Genomic DNA, 19,815 nt, shown 5'->3' on the forward strand with positions numbered 1-19,815 from the left:
TCATCTAGCATCGTAATACAGGAGATGATATTAAAGGTATGAAGAGGAATTGGTGGCAGGGTCTAGCGCGTCGGATACAGTGCAAGACGATTTGATGCCACGATATCTCAGTAGTATGAGTTCGATTCCCGGCAAGGGAAGAACAAAAAATTTGCGAAAGCAAATATACAGATCTCACATTGTTGGGCTGATGTTTAGACGAATTATATATACAGAATGCATTGTCAGCCTCTTATCACCATCACTGCTGGTGATCCGATGGATAATATCTCCTGTATAGTTGTCACTTGTTCAGTCGAACTTCTATTATATATAATTCTAAATTGAAAACAGCGTTCAAACCTAGTACAATGTAGTATGATTGCGTTGGATTAAAATCAATTTAATGCCCATGTGGATTTAAGTAAAGGATCCACAAAATTTGGTTGAATACTATGAATAACTGTTGATTTTCTTTTTATTAATGAAAAAAGAGAAAAATATATTTTAAAAAGGGATTTTTTTTTCTGGTTTTTATACGCCCGTCAAAATTTTGACGGGACGTATTATGGTATACAAATGTCCTGCGTCCGTCCGTCCGTCTGTCTGTCCGGCGTAAACATGTCGCACCGTAACTTGAGAACGACTTATCCAAATTTCAGGAAATTGAACATGAAAAAACTCTCTTTTTTCAAGAAACCAACCTCCACATCCACTCAAAGTAGCATCCGTCTCCAATATTTCATCTGGCTGAGACCAATCCTCTAACGCCATCATAGAAACACCATTGTAAAACTTTAAAAAATGATACCACCACAATAAATCTTTCCTTATAAACAAAGGAATAATATGGTCACATTTGTCATCTGGTAAACTACGAACCCAAGTAAGCAACATAGAAACAAAAAGCCTTCCTGGTCTTACACAGTTAGATACAAAATGTAACTGTTTAACTGTAGCAACCAGTAAATTTAACCAAGTCTTTACCAACAATAAAATCTCTTCCACTCTCTCAGTTGTTACTGAAATTGTAAGTTCCGAAGTGTCAAATTTCACTCCTAAAAATGTCATAACCGTACTTGGAGAGCTCGCCTTCTCCACTGATTCTTCAAGACCACAACTGTCTAAAAGTCTACCTAATAAATCAAATACAACATTTGCATCTTCTGATTTTTCTGCTCCAGCAAAATCATCTAAATAACTTAATAATAAATAACCAGACTGCTTCATCATGTAAACTACAGATGAAGTCACTCTCTGGCAAATATGAGCTGATGACCTAAGTCCCATACTTAAAACTCTATCTACAAAAATGTGATTTTTCCAATGAAATCCAACAAAATTAATATCTCCAGGATCAATTGGAATTTGGCGATAAGCCCGCTTCAAGTCCCTCTAAAAAAAAAGAACAATTTCTACCTTTTACCTTAATAAGATTAACAAAATCATCTACAGATGGATATGTCAAATTAACTGACTCACCCAAATAAATATCTTTACCAATACCTGCATTAATACAATTTTCAGAAGGAAAACTTAAATCTAGTATTACCCTCCTTTCACCTGTTGTACTCTTTGGAACTGAATTTAAAGGAGATAACACTAATGAAGAATGTATAAAAGGGTTCACTTTAAAAGGCCCAAAAACAGCTTTATATTCTAACTCCTTTTTCAAATACTTCAAAATGAAATCTGGAAAATCTCTGGCCCCGCTATGATTACGCGGCTTTTTTATATCTACTATATCACCTGCTGTATAACCAATAGGAAAACCAAAGTCTAATAAGTCACACAAAATGTGATCATTATAATCAACTAACATAGATCTAAAAAATTCTATTTTTAACTTTGAAAAAACTGGTATTATACAACCTTGATAATTCGGTAAACCTGACAATTTAATTTCTCTCTGAATATCCACAAAATACTGCAAATCTAAAGAATTAACATTCAAATCACAAATTAAACACTTTTTGTGTTTATGACAAAATTCATCAATTTTTATATTCAAAGCTGATTGAACTGGTAAAGATTTATTTACCACCCTTTTACTAGAAATTCTATAATTGTCATTATTAACTGTACAAGTATCAAATTTAGAAACCTCCATTGACTTAGAGAATTCACCTTCATCAATCAGCATGTTGTCCTTATTTGAATCTAACAGTAACCATTCAGGATAAAAAGTATCTATCACTTTTGAATTAAAATTCCCAATGCTATTAACAGCTTTTTCTAATTCTAGTCATGGCATATGAGGACAAGCCGATGAACTCTCTGGATGTTTCATTTTAGCCTTATCCTCCCTTAAACAAGTGGCACAAATGTGCTGGACAAATCTACTTTCGCCTGCAATATCCAAATTATGTCCATCCTTCGAAATATTACATTTATTTCTCTGATACAAAGGACAATACCAAACTTTTCTATCAAAATTCTTTTCAGACGATTTATCTGAATATTTACTTGCTGTTTTATTCAACACTTTCTTTCCTATTAACATTCTAACCTCTAACAGAGAAGTATCATCGGACCATACATTCTCACCTTTTTCAATCAGCTTTACCCATGCTGCATAAAAATTTAACAGTACAGACCATTCAAATTCACTGGCATAATAACAAATTTTGTTCAATAAAGATAATCTACCTTCTCTTTCTTTTTTACTAATTTTACAATGCCTTATAATTTCTAGTTCTCCAGCACAAAACTGACTCATAGTTAGCTGTCTAAACTCCACAGCCTTTCTATTTGTAAACTCATATTTAAGCTCAGATTTAGGCCAGTTCATCTTAATTTTAACTTTATCATGCGGTCTATCTTTAATACCTGAACTGACCTTCTTTTTCTTATGCTTATTTTTCTTTTTATGTGTAGTTTCACTATCAGAATTAGAACTAGACAAAACATTTGGCTCTGACCTACTACCCGACTACTATCAGAACTTGAACTACTACTTATAGAAGAATCAGACTCTGAGTTAGACTCTGTGGCTAGCATTTGTTTCATATGTTTATCTACAATTTTCTTAGTCTTTGTATCTTTTCTCAAATGTTTAATATTTAAATTAGAAAGTTCATCACCTTTGCTATCTTTAACTGAGTCTTTGTCTTTATCTTTACCTTTATCTTTACCTTTATCTGTATCTTTGCTTTTACCTTTATCTTTGCCCTTCTTGGACTGTTCCACCTTCTTGTCGGATTTCTCCTTCTTCGTCTTAGAAGCCCCTTTTAACTCGAGCTCCTCCAACTCCTCCAATTCCTTCATTCTCTTCTCTATTTCCTGTCGTAATTCCACCTTTCTTTTCTTGTTCTTCATTACTTTCTCCTTCTTCTTAACTTCCTTGAGTTTCCTCACCAATTTTTTTGTTTCTTCATCAGTGTCCGACTCCTCGGAATCCATATAAATCGAAAGACGATCTTTCAGATCTTCAAAATCCGCCTTTGACATACTGTCATTTCCACCAGTCGCACCGTGCACAAGCTCGTCACCAACCTCCGATTCTCCGGTAAGTGCATCGGACTGCATCCCCAGTTGATTGAAAACTCTGTAATTAAAACTCTTCTCGACACGCCTGGATAAAACTGCCCGGAATTCCTGGTTAGCGCTACTCATGTACATAATTTCAATGAAAAATTTCAAATGTACCGCGAATCCCGAAACAAAGAAATATATAAGAGCGTCCTGTATCCAGGTAACAAATTGACCAATCAAAATAAGGAATACTCGGAACAATTTCTTCCGAGTAAATGTAAACAGTGATTCACGTGGTAATTATCCATTTTTATAAAATCAAAAATTACACAATTGTACATTCTTAACGGGTATACATGTCCTGATTATGTGCTGTTGAGTCCTGATAGTGTGCTTATGTTGCATAGGATTGGCGACTTTGTTTAAATATGTATCAATTTGCAGGTTGTCCGCATATTGATATTGTAAAATATCAGCTAGCGGTCATAATATGAAGCTTTTTGTCGAGTGAGCACAGCTTACGAGTTCTAAAAGGCTTCAAATTGTATGTATAATACAATATGCATGCAGACACCAAATGATCGATCTTACATGATAGAAATAAGTGTTCTTTTTGTAACGCAACCTTGCCACATCACACCACATACTTGCAAAGTACTGTCGCAGTATTCTCTCTGGCTCACAATTGTGGCTTACCGCAGCATGAGAAACATTTGAAATAGTATAGTTGTTCCATTCAACATATTAACAACCTTTGTAAACTATTCAACTGTACTCTGGTGGATTTTTACAATGTTTATCTTTGCATTTTTGTTACAACCGTCTTATTGGTGAATACTCACCATTCCGTAAGTAGCAAAGTCCTTTATACAACATTGTGTTCAAAGCTTTCAAACTATTGAAAAAGCTTACAGAGTATTTGAATTATATTGACAAATATAAAACGGATGTATTTCAATTTATTTTAATCCATTTCACATTTTTTTTTATCCCTTTACGGTTTTTTAGTTAGTTTAAATAAAGGCAACAGTAGTATACCGCTGTTCAAAACTCGTAAATCCATGGACAAAAAACAAAATCGGGGTAACAAACTAAAACTGAGGGAAACGCATTAATTATAAGAGGAGAACAACATATATAAAATATGGTGCACTGTATCCGACGCGCTAAACCACTCGACCACCTAGGCTTCACAATAATAGCAATTATTGTTTATCAGATAATTGAATTTAATGAGGCTACTGGCGTATGTTGTTTTTGGATTTGTACACGTGTTTGTATTGTAAATAAAAAGTGTCCGTTTACACTGTCTTACATTTTGGGAACGCCTCTTGTTAAGAATGATTACTATCACGTGCATTTTGTTCTTAAGAGTGTAAAGCACGTTATAACTTTCTCACATAGCATCTGTTTAGCTTTATACAAACATTTTGTTATAACAAAAAATAATTTCGACTTAGTCTATATCCTTAGTTTTATGTGCAATTTCCACCTGCGTAGTTATTTTCGGAGTATCATCGCAAACAAACATTTTGTTGACTTAAGAGTTTTTATAACGAAGAAACATTAGCCGTATATAAGTGTGAAGTTCTTTGTCTTAATTACGAACTATCCTAGCTGTTTGTTTGCTGCCAGTTTCCAGGTCTAGTGCCATCCTAGTTTTTCATTTGCTGACCAGTTTTCTAATATACCATGCCAAGAGGAAATTCAAAGAAAGGGACTCCAGCTAGAGGGCAGGGGGTCAAACGACGAAGAATGGCCGACCCTAAGGAGAAGGAACAACCTATAGCTAGTGTAGTTAATCCAAGATCATCTGGTGAGTCGGTTATAGATTTTAGTAGTGACCCAGGGCCCTCCCAAACGTCAACTGGGACAGAATCTAACATATTTAACGAAAACATTCAGTTTTCACAAAGCCTTCCCTGTCTTGAGGAAAGTTTGTTTGACCAAATCGGGTGTTATGTACCCATGAAACTAAAAGATAAAATTTGGAAACATGAATTTATCGACCTAAATTTGTTGATTAAATCTCCTAGAGAACTGGCAAATTTTCCTGACCATGAAGGTGATTTAGTTGTAAAAGGGGGTCACATGCGGATTGAATCTTTACCATGTCGCGCTATACCAAATATACACACATGGACAAGCGCTTTCATGATTTATATGAGTATTTTGCTAGAGAAACAGAGTTCTTTGGCTCAAGAATTGCTAAAGTACATGAGAGATATTCGTTTTGCAGCAAATAAATCACACGGTTGGGGAACATACGATGAGCAATTCAGACTCCGCAAAGCACAAAGACCTCAGTCATCTTGGGCTGTCATAAACCAAGACTTATGGTCATTTTATATAACAACAGCTATGAGAGATCAAGGTCAAAGTAATGAAAGTAAAGTAGGTTTCAGTTCTCAAAGTGAGCCTCTTCATTCCTTTCGTCAATCATCAGGCCAACAAAATGTTCAGCAACCTAGAACATGCAATGCATACAACACAAAAGGGAAGCGGTGTAATTTTAACCCCTGCAGATTCAAACATGGATGCTCAGCATGCGGAGGTCAACACCCAGCTTATTTTTGTAAGAGACATTAAAATGGCAAAACAGAGAGACACATTTTCACTTGGTTTTTCCCCAGTTAAGGTTGAAAATTTAGAAATATATTTACATGATTACCCCCTTTTAGAACATGCCTCGTATTTATTGTCCGGCTTCAAATTTGGTTTTTCTTTACATTACTCAGGACCTCGTTTACCTACAGATTCCAAAAATTTAAAAAGTGCTATTGAGAGACCAGACATACTTCTTCAAAAAATTAAGAAAGAAATAGATGCAGGGCGTGTTGCTGGTCCCTTTAAGTTTAGGCCTATTCCTACTTTACGAATCTCGCCATTGGGATTAGTTCCAAAGGGAAAGGACGGTCAGTTTAGAGTTATTCACCACTTATCTTATCCCGAAAATTCCTCCGTCAACGATTTTATTGATCCAAAGAAATGTTCAGTTGTCTACTCAAATATTGATGACGCTGTCGATGTTATAAAATTATACGGAAATAAGACATTAGCCAGCAAGTCCGATGTCCGCTCAGCATTTAGATTACTCCCTATCTCGCCGATTGATTTTGATCTTCTTGGTTTCAAAATTAATCAAGAATTTTATTTTGATAAATCCCTCCCTTTTGGAGCCTCAATTATCTGTGCTTTATTTAACAAGTTTGCGTCATTTCTACACTGGGCGGTTTCTGTAAGACAATCTGAGGGCGCCATTGTACACTATCTTGACGACTTTCTATTTTTGGGAAGGGGCGGAACTTGTCAATGTGCTGACCTGCTTCATACTTTCAAGGTTATTTGCAATGATCTGGGAATTCCTTTAGCGGATGAGAAAACAATCTCTCCCACGACTCGGCTTACATTCTTGGGTGTAGAAATTGACACTTCCGACATGACTCTCCGCTTACCTTCAGATAAGCTTGATGAATTGCTTCAAAAAATTTCCTTTGTTTTAAAAAGCAAGAAGGTCACGCTAAGAGAAATGCAATCCCTTTTGGGTTCATTAAACTTTGCATGTCGTGTTGTCGTGCCGGGGAGAGCTTTTTGCAGAAGATTGATTGATTCAACGATTGGTTTGAATAAACCACATTACAGAATAAGAATAACTTCGAACATAAAAGCTGATCTTTTGATGTGGAAATCATTTTTGAAAAATTTTAACGGTCTTACTCTTATGCCAGATAGACTATGGACCTCTAACGAGGCGCTCGAATTTTACACAGACAGTGCCGGGGGGTCCACACTTGGTTTCGGCATATATTTTAAGGGTAGATGGGCTCACGGGTTATGGCCGAGAACGTGGCATAAGCGCGGTTTATTGTCTAACATTACATTTTTAGAACTATTTCCAGTCATGGTAGCGATCATTCTGTGGGGGTCTGAACTTAGAAATAAAAAGGTGTTGTTTCATATTGACAACGAAGGAGCAGTGCACATTATTAATAAGAAATCATCAAAATCATCAGATGTCATGGTTTTAGTTAGACGTTTAGTTCTAGAAACATTACATCATAACATATTAATTAAAGCAGATCACGTCCCAGGTAAGGTCAATACTATAGCTGATGCTATTTCTCGTTGCCAGTGGTCCCGTTTCCGGAACCTAGCACCAAATGCATCTCTGACACCAACTCCAATTCCGAACCAAGTATGGATTCTATAACAGAGGAATCAGCTAGACTTTTTTCTGATTCGTTAGCCGGAAATACATGGAAAAGCTATTCAAGAGCGAGATCTGTTCTTGATTCATTCCAACTTCTATATACACTGGATAAAGTATGGCCAGTTCCTGTTCCACAGTTAGTACAATTCATCGCTTATTTATCATTGAAGCATTTTTCTCCAGCTACAGTTCGATTATATATAAGTGGCATTTCTTTTTCTCACAAGGAACGTAATTTAGAGGATACTACTAAGAATTTTGTGGTATCAAAAATGCTTGAAGGTTTACACAGAAATCACCCACAGAGAGACAATAGGGCCCCGGTAACATTACCATTATTACGACAGATTACAGACGCTCTCCCTAGTATTTGTTCATCTACTTATGAATCTTTATTATTTAAATCTTCATTTATTTTGGCATTTTTCGCTATGTTACGTGTAAGTGAATTTACGACAAAAAATAAATCTGATTCTAGTACCGAGGCACTGCAATTGTCGGATGTGGTCGTGTCAGATTGTCAATTAAAAATTAACATTAAGAAAAGTAAAACGGATCAGAGAGGTTATTCAACGTTCATTGTGATAAATAAATACAGAGATAACGCGAACATTTGCCCTGTGTTAACCTTGAAGAAATATTTAGCTGCACGTCCTGCGGTTTCAGGCTGTTATCATTTATTTATGCATTTTGACGGATCACCGCTTACCCGTTATCAACTGTCAGCCATGCTAAGAAAGTCAGTTAATTTTGGTAACATTCCAAACCCTAACCTTTTGAAATCTCATTCATTTAGAATTGGAGCCGCCACAGAGGCGAGCAAACGTGGTATTAATGACGAAACTATTAAAAAATGGGGAAGGTGGTCGTCAGGTGCATTTGAGCGTTACATCAGGATTCCGTGGTGAAAATAATTTCAAAATTTTTCAATTTCTTTATATGTACATATAGAACAGAAGTATACAACATTATAACAAACTCCTTAAATAGTTTTCGGTTTGTAGGTCATGAGCTGCAGTCAACTATTTGGATAATGGGATCTTCTATTCCCCATTGGGCTGGCATAACAGCTGCTAGCCGATCTGGTGGGGAAAACCTTAATTTGGATAGGCTTGGAGTACAAGTTAAATGGATAACTAAATCAGGAATGAAATGGAAAGATCTGGATTCATCTTTTGAAAGTGAAATCAAAAAGTGGCCAGCCCCTAATTATATTTTTATACATCTAGGTGCAAATGATTTAGTTTCTATGAAATCAAAAGAGCTAATAGAGAACATCAAATGTTCAATTTTGAGAATAAAGGTTTTTGCACCTGACATTAGAATAATTTGGTCAGACATTTTACCAAGGCCCTATTGGCATGGAACATTAAGGCCAAAGTTAGTGGAAATAGCTAGAAAAAGAGTCAATTGTGCCGTAAGATCATTTATAAAGACCGAAGGCCAATATATTTCGAGGTATCCAACTATCAAAGCCTCTGAGCACAATTTATTTAGACATGACGGCTGCCACCTGTCACAAGTCGGTATTGGCATTTTCCTAAATAACATTCAGGCTGCCATTGAAACTTTCGTACTCGGTGTTGCTAAGGTTTTCCCACCAGATAAATGAGCGCAGAGAATGTTTGGCGGTGAATGGGGATTTATAAGACCCCTATTCATTTGGCGGTTCAGGGAGACAATAAACGGACTTGGAACTGTCCCCCTCTGGCACATATCTCTACCCTACCGGCTCTTTAGTGGAGGGTATCAAATAATTTCCTAGGGTTCACTCTTGTCATCAAGAGGAATCCCCTCCACTTCTGGTATCAGAAGGGAGGTGTCATCTCCGCAGTACACGTAATTCAGGTTGTTTGCATTTAAAAAATCGGAGAGACTGTTGTTTTCAGAGGTCTGTGTAAACAGAGGGGGGTTCTCCGTCCAGTCCACTCTTGCACGTAGGAGGGATGTTTTGACACTTATGTTATCATAGGGTCACCGATATGCTCTTTTCAATCCTTTGGCTATCGGTTTGTTTGTCTCCCTGGAACTGGTTAAACATTTTATCTGCGGCCTATCAAATATCCACACATACATATTTTGTACATATACTTGTTGTATTATTAGTAATAAATATTCTATATTCTTTCTACAATTTGTATTGTTTGTTTTTAAGCGCCAGTAGTCCGTTTATTAATAGCAATTATTGTTTATCAGATAATTGAATTTAATGAGGCTACTGGCGTATGTTGTTTTTTGATTTGTACACGTGTTTGTATTGTAAATAAAAAGTGTCCGTTTACACTGTCTTACATTTTGGGAACGCCTCTTGTTAAGAATGATTACTATCACGTGCATTTTGTTCTTAAGAGTGTAAAGCACGTTATAACTTTCTCACATAGCATCTGTTTAGCTTTATACAAACATTTTGTTATAACAAAAAATCCCACCCACGCCTCCCAATAAATCTATTTTTAAATATTTTAATTACTACTTATCTATTATATCTTTTTGTAGTGAATGCATTTATTTGAACGATATTGCTGTGCCAGTTTGTTGTATTTTTCAGCTTCACGCTGTGTGACAGATGTTGATGTCTCGATGGACTTTGTTTACTGAGAAGATATGGAGAAGAGTGTAGATTAATTGATAAAAAGACATTTGTATTCCTTTGAATGCTGATAAGACATTAGCAGTGTATGATTGACTTTTAATTTGTCTGCGTTGATTAGACACTATCAGTTTATAATTGACTTATTACTTTAGCGTAATAGAAATTTACACTTAATTTTTGTTTATGAATCTAACTTTAAATTTAAAGATTATATTTTGGTTATACAAAATCTTGGATGTCGCAGATCCTTTAGGGGGCGGTTCAGGGAGACAATAAACGGACTTGGAACTGTCCCCCTCTGGCACATATCTCTACCCTACCGGCTCTTTAGTGGAGGGTATCAAATAATTTCCTAGGGTTCACTCTTGTCATCAAGAGGAATCCCCTCCACTTCTGGTATCAGAAGGGAGGTGTCATCTCCGCAGTACACGTAATTCAGGTTGTTTGCATTTAAAAAATCGGAGAGACTGTTGTTTTCAGAGGTCTGTGTAAACAGAGGGGGGTTCTCCGTCCAGTCCACTCTTGCACGTAGGAGGGATGTTTTGACACTTATGTTATCATAGGGTCACCGATATGCTCTTTTCAATCCTTTGGCTATCGGTTTGTTTGTCTCCCTGGAACTGGTTAAACATTTTATCTGCGGCCTATCAAATATCCACACATACATATTTTGTACATATACTTGTTGTATTATTAGTAATAAATATTCTATATTCTTTCTACAATTTGTATTGTTTGTTTTTAAGCGCCAGTAGTCCGTTTATTAATAAAGCTTTCGGTGGCCTGATTTTACCTTTCCTCGTCAGTTTTAATCTAGCGTCGTAATACAGGAGATGATATTAAAGGTATGAAGAGGAATTGGTGGCAGGGTCTAGCGCGTCGGATACAGTGCAAGACGATATGATGCCACGATATCTCAGTAGTATGAGTTCGATTCCCGGCAAGGGAAGAACAAAAAATTTGCGAAAGCAAATATACAGATCTCACATTGTTGGGCTGATGTTTAGACGAATTATATATACAGAATGCATTGTCAGCCTCTTATCACCATCACTGCTAGTGATCCGATGGATAATATCTCCTGTATAGTTGTCACTTGTTCAGTCGAACTTCTATTATATATAATTCTAAATTGAAAACAGCGTTCAAACCTAGTACAATGTAGTATGATTGCGTTGGATTAAAATCAATTTGATGCCCATGTGGATTTCAGTAAAGGATCCACAACATTTGTTTGAATACTATGAATAACTGTTGATTTTCTTTTTATTAATGAAAAAAGAGAAAAATATATTTTAAAAAGGGATTTTTTTTTCTGGTTTTAATACGCTCGTCAAAATTTTGACGGGACGTATTATGGTATACAAATGTCCTAATTCCGTCCGTCCGTCTGTCTGTCCGGCGTAAACATGTCGCACCGTAACTTGAGAACGACTTATCTAAATTTCATGAAACTTAATATAGTTGTTTCTTATGATGGTCAAATGATCTGTATACTTTTGGTGAAAATATAATTAAAACTTTTTGAGTTACGGCACTTTGTAACTAAAACAGGGGTGTGTTTTTTTCACATGTCGCACTGTATCTCAAAATCGATTTTTGATTATTGCTTAAAACTTTACACACTTCTTAGTTATATTAATCTTAAGATCTGTATACTTTTTGGTGATGATTCAAAATTTCAGTTTTGAGTTATTGAGTATTTTGTAAAAAAGGGGGAGTTTTTTTTTACATGTCGCGCCATATCTCAAAAATGATTTATGGTTGTTGCTTAAAACTTTACACACTTCTTTGTTATATCAATCTTAAGATCTGTATACTTTTTGGTGATGATTCAACATTTTATTTTTGAGTTATTGAGTATTTTGTAAAAAAGGGGGAGGTTTTTTTTTACCTGTTGCGCCGTATCTCAAAAACAATTTATGATTATTGCTTAAAACTTTCCACACTTCTTTGTTATATTAATCTAAAGATCTGTATACTTTTTGGTTTTGATTGAAAATTTTATTTTAGTGATATTTAGTTTTTTGTAAAAAAAAATGAGAGAGGTTTCACATGTCCCGCTGTATCTAAAAAACAATATATGGTTTATTGGTTATTGCTGAAAACTTTCTCAGAAACTATTTATGCTTATTGTATCAAACTTCCACACCAGACGTCGGGCGTATCATGCGCTCATGGCGCAGCTGTTTATTCTTATAATAGTTTACATTTCTGATCAATTGTTACTTGGAAGGAGAGTTGTCTTATTGGAACTCATACCATATCTTTTTATATGCATGGTATATATATTACAGGTCTTCAAAAATTACCACCGCTTCATAATGATCCTGCAAATTGCATAATTGAAACTGCAGACCCTGATGTTCCCTCCACTTCTCAAGCTCTGCCTCCTACTCGGGTAAGTTTGTGTAGGCGATAGTATAGCTATTTTAGCTTGAAGATTTAGATATTGTTATTGGTTTAGATGTCAAGAGTCAGAAATCTAAATTTGAGGATCAAATAACCAGATAACGAAGTTAAGTGATCAGTAAGTATCAGTTAATAATTGCTTTAACCTTTGAAATATTAATCATGCATATAAAAGCAACCTTTAAATTGCAGGAAAGTAAAAAAAAAAACATTATCTTTACACAACAGCAGGCTTGCCTACATCTTGGTTGTCTACATGTGTAAGAACATGTGATAATGATTCATATCCATGAAAAATAAGAATAGTCTAGATCAAAATCGGAAAGATGTAAAATACACTTTTTTTTTTTTTAGATAATTTTTTTTTTAAAAGCATTTTTGGATAAATGTTAAATTCACAATCAAAACCTAAACGTGGGGGTTTATCTTTCAAAGAATATTCTTTAGGGTAATCTTTTAAAGAAATTTTTTTTAAACATTCTTTCAGTATTCTTTAGGTATGAACCTGATAAACTATGATTCTGAAGCTAAAAATGGACTAGTTTAAACATACTTATTTTTATATCCTGTTTATGGGCATTATGTTTTCTGGTCTATGCGTCTGTCCGTTCGTTCGTCCGTTCGTTATTCTGTCGCCTGTCTCGCTCCAGATTAAAGTTTGTAGTCTCTGTAGTTTTTGACGAAGTTGATGCCGAATCTACTTGAAACTTAGTACACATGTTCCCTATGATATGATCTTTCTAATTTGAATGCCAAATTAGAGGTTTTTTTACATTTTTACGGTCCATTGAACATAGAAAATGATAGTGTGGATGGTGCAACCGTTTTCTTTGGACACATTCTTCTTTAAGTATCAATACAAAGTACGAGACACAGTCCAGGACAAAACATTAGAATTCACAATTTAAATACAATGCAATGACACAACATTATAAATATATAAAACTCTAAGGTCCCAATTCAATTATTCTGCAAACCAATACCTTTATGAAATCAGACCAAAAGTCAAACTAACGACACACAACCATAACTCCAAACATCGAAATGTGTATGATTCTGTTCCCGAGTCATACAAATTAAAGACTGCAATACAACATTGTTATCATATACTACGTTAAGGTACGAAGTGCTCGACGTTGAAATAACCATAACCTAAAACATACCCTAACCTAACCATAACCATGAACGAACCTTTACTCTAAAGTATAGGGACCCTTAAAGTAAAAGATTTTTTTTTTTACATCTAAAATGATGACCTTTTTATTTTCTACTTTCTTAAGGTCCTCAAATCAAGAGCGTCTATGTTTCTATCACTCATACTTTACGAATTACCGAAACAAATAACTCATGTCAAACATTCAAAAGGAACTGGAAATTTACACCTAACAATCAATACATACGCCAAATATGCTCTAAATAGAGCTGACCGATTCCACATCGAAAAAACAAATTTTACCAGAAAAAAAAACTTAAAATTGACCAAGGAACCACCAAAATGAGACCAAGGTCAGATGAACTCTGCTAAACATACATGTATGTACACCATACAATTAGTGGATTCTTTAAATATAGTTGACCTATTGCTTATAGTATCTTAGAAGCAAGGAAAACGTACGATTACCAATGAACCATGAATATGAGGTCATGGTCAAATGATAATTGCCATACAGACATATCCACCTTACAATCATTCCATACACTAAATTTTGTTGACCCATAATAATAGTATTAGAAAACAAAATTACAAAGCAATGAACCGTATAGATGTGACCAAGGTCAGATAAGACATGCAAGCCTGACATATATATGTACTATACACGAAATAAAGTTGACCTATTGCATACAGTATAAGAAAAATAGACCAAAACACAAAACAATTATTTCTCCGAACCATACAGATGAGGTCAAGATTAGATGACATCTGCCAATTTGACATATTCACCTTACAATCAATTCATACGTCAAATATAGTAGATACTAGAACACACCCGTAATATCGCGGGTCTGTGACTGAATTAAAGTATATAACTATGAGTAAGCCTTATTTTAGTATTGGGATTGTCATCTGATAAAGTCATGCCGATTATAAGATGCACAGTTTTCTCTGCTTTCAAAATCTTTCTGTTTGAACCCGTCGACATGGAACTTATCAATTATTGGTCATATTAGTTTATTTGGAAAACAAAAGGTCTTTGGAATGGAGTATTTTTTTAATCAACAGTCCTATATTAGTTATAAATAAAGTTGAATTTTTTTATTCGCTGTTTTACGTCATGCCCGCTAACAAATTGAAAACTGTACCTATACGTCTTTTTTTAATTCCATATTTTTAGTATTCGTGTTGTCATCTTAGAAAGTCTTACTGATTAAAATACTACAATAGGGAACAATTTGACAATGATTGAATTTAATAGTTTGAACCCTGTGATTATGACCTGTGTATATAGCAAAATCAGTAATACACGAATTGGTGGTGCGCCTGTCAAATGCGGAACGTACAGATAAGGTAATAGGTAACAGGTGAATATACTATTAGTATCGGTATCGGATTCGACCCGGAACTTGTTAATTATTGGCAATATTAATTATGTGGAAAACAAAAGGGTCTGGAGTGTTGTGATTTTAAATCAACACCACAGTCCTTTATTGGCTATATATAAAATTGAATTCTTTGATTTGTCGTTTGTACCCGATGACGGCTGACAAATTGGACCTCGTTATTTTAGTATTATAGATATTACTGGTAGTATTAGAAAAACAAAAAACCTAGTAACATTAACACTAAACCACACAATCATTCTATCCGCCAAATATAGTAGACCTATTGCTCATAGTATCTGAGATGTGGACTTTACCATGAAAACTAAACCTTGTTCACTGATCTTGAAATGAGGTCGATGTCAAGTAAAAGCCTTGCATGATGACTTTGCAAGGTACAGACTTACCAAATATAATTATCGTATTATCCATTATAGGAGGAAAATTCAAAACACTAAAAATCTTAACTTTTTTCAAGTAGTCGTTTAACCATGAAAATGAGGTCAAGTACAATACATATATGACAGACGTAAATTTCGTAATATAAGGCGTTCATATACAAAAGATGTTCGATCCAAGTCTTCTACTGCCTTCTTAAAAATTAACCTTTTACGAAGTTTGTTCACGCCGTTGTGACCACCGCCGCCGTCAGATTCCTATCATTTGACGAGCTCTTGGCGACAGATGACACAGGCTCGACAAACAATGCTATACGGGAATTTAGTTAACATAAATAATTTTATGATAAAGTGTTGGATTAAAATATTAAGCTGCAAAAGCGAAATAACTTGTTCGATATTATATAATATAAGCAGATTTTCCTAAGCAAAATTGGAGGATGAAAAATAATGTTTTCGCGGAAAGGTGAAAAGACCTACTTATCAATATTGATATAATAAATTGAACCATATTCCAGTTTATAATTTTGTAACATTGTATTTACACCTGATCATCGATAAATCTACAGATTATTAAAACCAAAAGTCATATACTAGTAGTATAGCCAATATAATTGTTGAAAGTATTGAAAATGAAGTGAAAATTTAAATCTTTTTACATGCTCTATAAGTATCCGTTCTACTAAGAAATTATACACCAAAAAAATGTGGTTGTTAGATATAAGTTTATAATTTTTATTAATGACGGAACAAAACAAAAATCATATTTTGTTTTCTATACATTGTAGTTTTTTCATTATGTTAACCCTTAGAAAATTATTGAAGTTGGCAAATAAGCTGTTTATCATATCACATCGTCTTTTGCATATCCACTACAAATAATCAATCCAAACAATATCAACAGTTTTAATATCAATTTCCATAGATAGCATTGACATATTTTAATATCAATGTAACTATCTTTTTTTACGTGTTGTTATTAATGATCTTGTTGTTATTAATACTTAATAACTTGGAGTTTTCGTGTTAAGTCTCTCGCTGGGAATGTATTACCTGATTGGTGTCTTCCTCATATTCCCACTTTTGAAACATCACTATTCCGTCTATTCCCACATGCATATATACTGAGTGCCAATGAAAACGCAACACTTTTGTTTTTTAAAAAAATCTTCTAATTTTTATTTTATTTACATTAGAACTTTGTATAGTTGGTTAAAGGGGCACTAGCTACGAGATATATAAAAAATCTAAAGTTTGATTTTTTTCTGTTCAATCAATAATAAAAGTGAAATAGTGAAACAACAATTCGCTTTTTGCAGCCAAAAAGGTTCAATTTTGTCAAATTACGCTAAGAAAAATTGATAATTAGTAATTCACTTGCAAGTGAATGAGTCGACCTCTTTGAATCCGTATTCATGTGAACTTAACCCCTAGCTACAGATTGGCAACCCATGCATTGTACGTGTACAGCTGGTTATTTAAAGAAAAAGAATATCAACAATGAAAGTGAAACTACGGTCAATCATTTGATTACTAATTCGATACACATGAAATCATTCTTATACGGTTAAAAACAACGAGAAACATCTATTTTTAATCTATAGAATAAAAATCCAATTGCACGTGTTGGTTTAATCCATTTATATCTTTATTTATGTTAACATCGCTTATATGGTCAGCTGAGGTCAAATCGATAGTTAATTAGATGGCGTCTGGACTTAAATACACACGAAACGAACATATATATTATCTACCCCATGCTCTGTAAACTGTTAATTTTAAACTTTTTATAGTTTGGATAAATGTTTTACATTGTTATAAATCAAATAAGAGAATTTGAGTCAAATCGGTGACCATGAATTTGACAGCTAGTGCCCCTTTAACAATTACTTTTAAGACAATTGTCGACAAATTTACGCTCGAGTGATTTTTGGATCAAATGCGAAGTAAGGGTTATTTTGAACCATAAACCGTGTTCACCGCTTTTCAAAATACGCACAATTTTCACGATTTTGTCATTTAAAGCTTGGTTAATGTCATGAATTTTCCCACCCTTATTGTTAAGAAACTGCAATAAACATCTGTGTAAATGTCAGGATTTACAGACAACCAGTGACATGCAGTTTTGAACATGATCCGATGAAGCCTTTTACAAAAAGACTGAAATTGTAACCTCTACAATAACCTAAATCATCCACAAATTCAACAAAAATGGATCATTTAATGATAAGTCACATTCAGGGGTACAAAAACCAAGAAACGCTCAGCATTTGGTCTTTAACATATCAGATATCGACTCTAATGGCTGTCCAAAGGTCACGAGAGTGCATTGGTGGTCACGGTAGAACCTTTGGAGCAATTTTAGTGAAGCACCATTTGCGCAGAAATGGTTAAAGAGCACCACAGTCTTTCCTGAGTGACATCTAAACGGCCGTCTAGCGTTAACATCGAATTCTGTAGACCAAAAATCATTCATTATGTACCAAAAACCGTCAGTGGTGGTTACATAGACATTTGGCACCCGCCATGGCCAAAATCATGCTTTTCGTCGGATTTTGGTCCGATCGAGCAAATTTTGCATCAGATTTGACATGGTTAAGACGATGAAAACCACCACCAATATCATAAAATTAGTTTGAGTTTGCTTTGCGGGACAAATGGAATAACATTCCTCGGGATAACATTAAACGTCCGGGATGATCAATTCCACGGCGCTGTCGAGATGCGCTGTACCACGGGGTTGTAACATTTTTTGTTAGGACTGTAAGTTGATGATTCGACATTGGATGTTTAGTTTATCTGTTGCGCCCGAAAGATGACAATGAAACATTTTTGTTTGATATCGATCTATTGTTAAAGTTGTTAATTTTCAAGAACAATTCATTTTGAAAGATTATAACTTCTAATATAAATTTTATTTTTGAAAAACCAAGTGTTGCGTTTTCATTGGCACTCAGTATACATGTAACAATAGATATTTCGATAAATTATTTGTTATTATGACAGTCAAGGTTGATTGAAAATGTACCTACGATTTACCTGTATTTCTTAAAAGATAAACGTATTTCTTAAACTGTTTAAGTATATTAGTTTTAAAAAAATTAAATTAATACACTGTTTATTTGTAAATTGTTTTTCCTTTTTTCTTTATTGAAGAATTGCCTAAAAACAAAGAATAAATCAGATAAACAATAGTAATTTCAAAAAAGATTAAATGTGATTGGATTTGTGAACTTAAAAATTTGTCATCCAAACACATAAATGGAAGAAAGATTAAAAAAAAATTGTCACATCTTGCAAGATTTCCATGTTCAACAAACACGAAAAACATTCATGAAATTAACATCGAAGTTATTTGGGAAATTCTATCAAAAGTGACCATTTCATGCTCAAATGAATGTGTGATAATCTTAAGTTCTCAAAAGAATTTAACACATTAGCAGCAGCAGATATTATAAACAAGAATGGTAAATTTAGCTTTTATTCTTGTCCAAGCCTTTTGCAACGTATCCACTGGTACACAGTTAACCTCCATCCAAGAGCGAAGTAGTATACACAAGGTTCCTTACTTTACTCCAAGATTTATGTCACCAACACCAACTAAAACTTCAGCCTACCACTATCTTCATAGACTATGAAGTTGTCTTTCGAAATACAGTATATTATGTATTTTCTTACATCAACGTAAACCACTGTTTTTTCCCACTACACACAATGAATCTGGAGAAAAGAAATAGGAACATGTATTCAGGTCTCGTACAAGAAAGACAACAACATTCATCAACTAGTACGCCATGCTGCTGTCCGTCCACTTGTACCTACTGCAGAGGACGAAGATGTGTGGTGTAATGCCCTATTCGACATAGATCAGATTGATACTAACATCAACTACAAGCCCTTTACAGAGTTTGACACAGAATACTGATAGAATCATTACATCACACAGGGACTGGGGACTACATATGATCTAAAGGGATGACAAAGCAAGCTGAAGAAACATTCATGTACCCACATCCAAACAACTCATAAAACTACTGTAACATGAGGCAGCTACACCTTGACCATGTTAAAATATGCAGCTGGTGGCAAGAGAGTGGTGTAAAATACGAAAGTATGACGGTATCAACATGAACTCAGAAAAGATTATGGATAGATATCTCAATAAGGAAGTCACAAAGGTACAATTAGGTGATGCAGCTTCCATCCCTATT

General features: G+C 34.6%; 1 protein-coding gene across 1 annotated transcript in view; it reads left to right on the forward strand.

Moving 5' to 3' along the window:
• The window catches only part of LOC143066213 (uncharacterized), a 64,035-nt gene that overhangs the window by 31,778 nt on the left and 12,442 nt on the right, over window positions 1-19,815 (forward strand). The window contains exon 3 of the mRNA XM_076239212.1: window positions 12,554-12,657. Coding sequence (XP_076095327.1) covers window positions 12,554-12,657 — 104 coding nt within the window. The remainder of the gene's footprint in view (window positions 1-12,553; window positions 12,658-19,815) is intronic.

Source organism: Mytilus galloprovincialis, chromosome 3 (genome assembly GCF_965363235.1).
Source record: "Mytilus galloprovincialis chromosome 3, xbMytGall1.hap1.1, whole genome shotgun sequence".
Taxonomy (NCBI): Eukaryota; Metazoa; Mollusca; class Bivalvia; order Mytilida; family Mytilidae; genus Mytilus; species Mytilus galloprovincialis.